This window comes from Fulmarus glacialis, unplaced genomic scaffold, assembly GCF_000690835.1.
Source record: "Fulmarus glacialis isolate BGI_N327 unplaced genomic scaffold, ASM69083v1 scaffold16537, whole genome shotgun sequence".
In the NCBI taxonomy this organism is placed as follows: Eukaryota; Metazoa; Chordata; class Aves; order Procellariiformes; family Procellariidae; genus Fulmarus; species Fulmarus glacialis.
In genome coordinates, this window is record NW_009221412.1 from 3,470 (window position 1) to 5,434 (window position 1,965).

At 54.2% G+C, this 1,965-nt stretch overlaps 1 protein-coding gene across 1 annotated transcript in view; it reads right to left on the reverse strand.

The window, feature by feature from the left end:
- The window catches only part of ADAMTSL2 (ADAMTS-like 2), a gene marked incomplete at its 3' end in the record, with an annotated part of 21,642 nt that overhangs the window by 2,975 nt on the left and 16,702 nt on the right, over positions 1–1,965 (reverse strand). The window contains exon 13 of the mRNA XM_009581113.1: positions 524–645. Coding sequence (XP_009579408.1) covers positions 524–645 — 122 coding nt within the window. The remainder of the gene's footprint in view (positions 1–523; positions 646–1,965) is intronic.

Genomic DNA, 1,965 nt, shown 5'->3' on the forward strand with positions numbered 1-1,965 from the left:
GACCATCCATCCCCTTGCAAATTAAAGCAATAATGTCACACAAAGCTGCTTGTGCCCCGGTGGGACAGGCGTTCGTGTATCACCATCAGTCTAACTCTGGTAACCTCATGCAATGGGCTGGAAGAGCTGGGATCTGCTCCGAGACACTGCCTGCCCCTTACTGTCCCCTGCCACTACTGTCCTGACATTGCAAGAAGAGAGCACATCCATCCCCTTGCAAATTAAAGCAATAATGTCACACAAAGCTGCTTGTGCCCCGGTGGGACAGGCGTTCGTGTATCACCATCAGTCTAACTCTGGTAACCTCATGCAATGGGCTGGAAGAGCTGGGATCTGCTCCGAGACACTGCCTGCCCCTTACTGTCCCCTGCCACTACTGTCCTGACATTGCAAGAAGAGAGCAACGTAAACCCAGGGAAAAGACATTAAAATTCAGTATTTTTACAGTACAGTAACATTATAATAACTCTGAATTAAAGAATAACCTAAAAAAATGTAAAAATCTAAATGAATCAGAAATCACAACTCCTCCGGACATGCGGCTGCCCCATGCGTCCCCCGGTGCCACCCGCTGCTGCCGCTCTCCGAGCAGGAAAGCCACATCCCCCGGCTGCACGCCGGCCCCGTGCCCCCCTAGAGCAGCGCCTGTAGGGAGATGTCACACATTTAGAGGTGCCACCTACATTCAGAAGGGAGATGAAACCAAGGTCTTTCCCATCCAGATAAGGCCAAATTCTCCTGGCACTTTCTGTCGGAAAAGCGCTGCCAGCCCAAGCAGCATCCCGTCTGCCTAAGTGCTGGTGAACGTGCCCGGCTGCCCCGTCTGAGTTCCCGGCAGCTCCTTGGTTTACCCACTGCCGAGCTGCAATCACCGATAAATCGCAGAGCAGCTCTTCTCTCTCACAGTGCAAGCCCATGGAGCTGGAACAGCACAACTATAAGGAGGGGCGGCTTTATAAAAGACCAGTGGGATAATCTAAGCAAGAAAATAGCCCTAACGCTCATGCTAAAATATTACGAAGTTAATGCAAATAGAGATTGAAGTCCCCAAGGTGTCCCCACGGGCAGGTATGTTCCCAGCAGCAGCACCATCCACCTTCCCACACTTCTCTCGCCTCAGCTGCAGCCTGCCCTGGCTTTCAGCCTTAACGTGCAAGGTCCAACGAGATCTTACACTGCAAAGGGTATGCGCTTTCCTCCCCTGTCCTCCTTCACAATTACCTGAGGTGAAAGCAAGCACTCTCCAGGGATGGCATCTGGTCCCTGGCATCACTTTAGTCTTTCTTTGCACCGTTCACAAGTGACACCATTCCAGGGCATGCACCAGACAGCTTTACTCCTCCTTTTGCCCTGTCCATAGTCCGACACCACCACAGTCCTCCTCCCTTCGACAGACACCCGTCTGTCCTGCCCGTAACTGCTGTTACTTGCAAACCTTCCAACAAGCACGGCCCGTGTTACACACCAGCAGCGGAGCTGCCCCGAGCCGTACAGCCTGGCTCCGGACCGCAGGCACGCTTTTCGGATAAAGAGCTACATCAGAGGGAAACCTCCTGAAGGAATTCCAGCACGGGTTCCCCTCAGCACCAGCTCCTGCCCTGATACAAGCAAACCTCAGCAATGTTTAGGATGCTGAAGGGACCAGAGGGCCGGACCCGTGGCACAGTTTGCAAGCCCGGCCCCTCCACCCAATTTGCACAGGCATTCCCCCCCGCGCTGGCCGGGGCAGGATAGTGCCCGTATCGTTAGAAGCCGGATTTGATGGGAGCCGCAGATGCAAACTCTACCAGGATTTACGGAAGCTTTAACCTGGCAGCTTGAGCTAAAGCACTTGGGAGGAAAGTCTTGCTGAGTCCTGGTGCAGCCCGGGCAGATGCAACTGGAGGAGGAGGGACAGGGGTGCTACAGGCCATCCCTGCTGCCCCCCCCACCAAATCCACGCCGACCCCCTCCCCCAAATACATC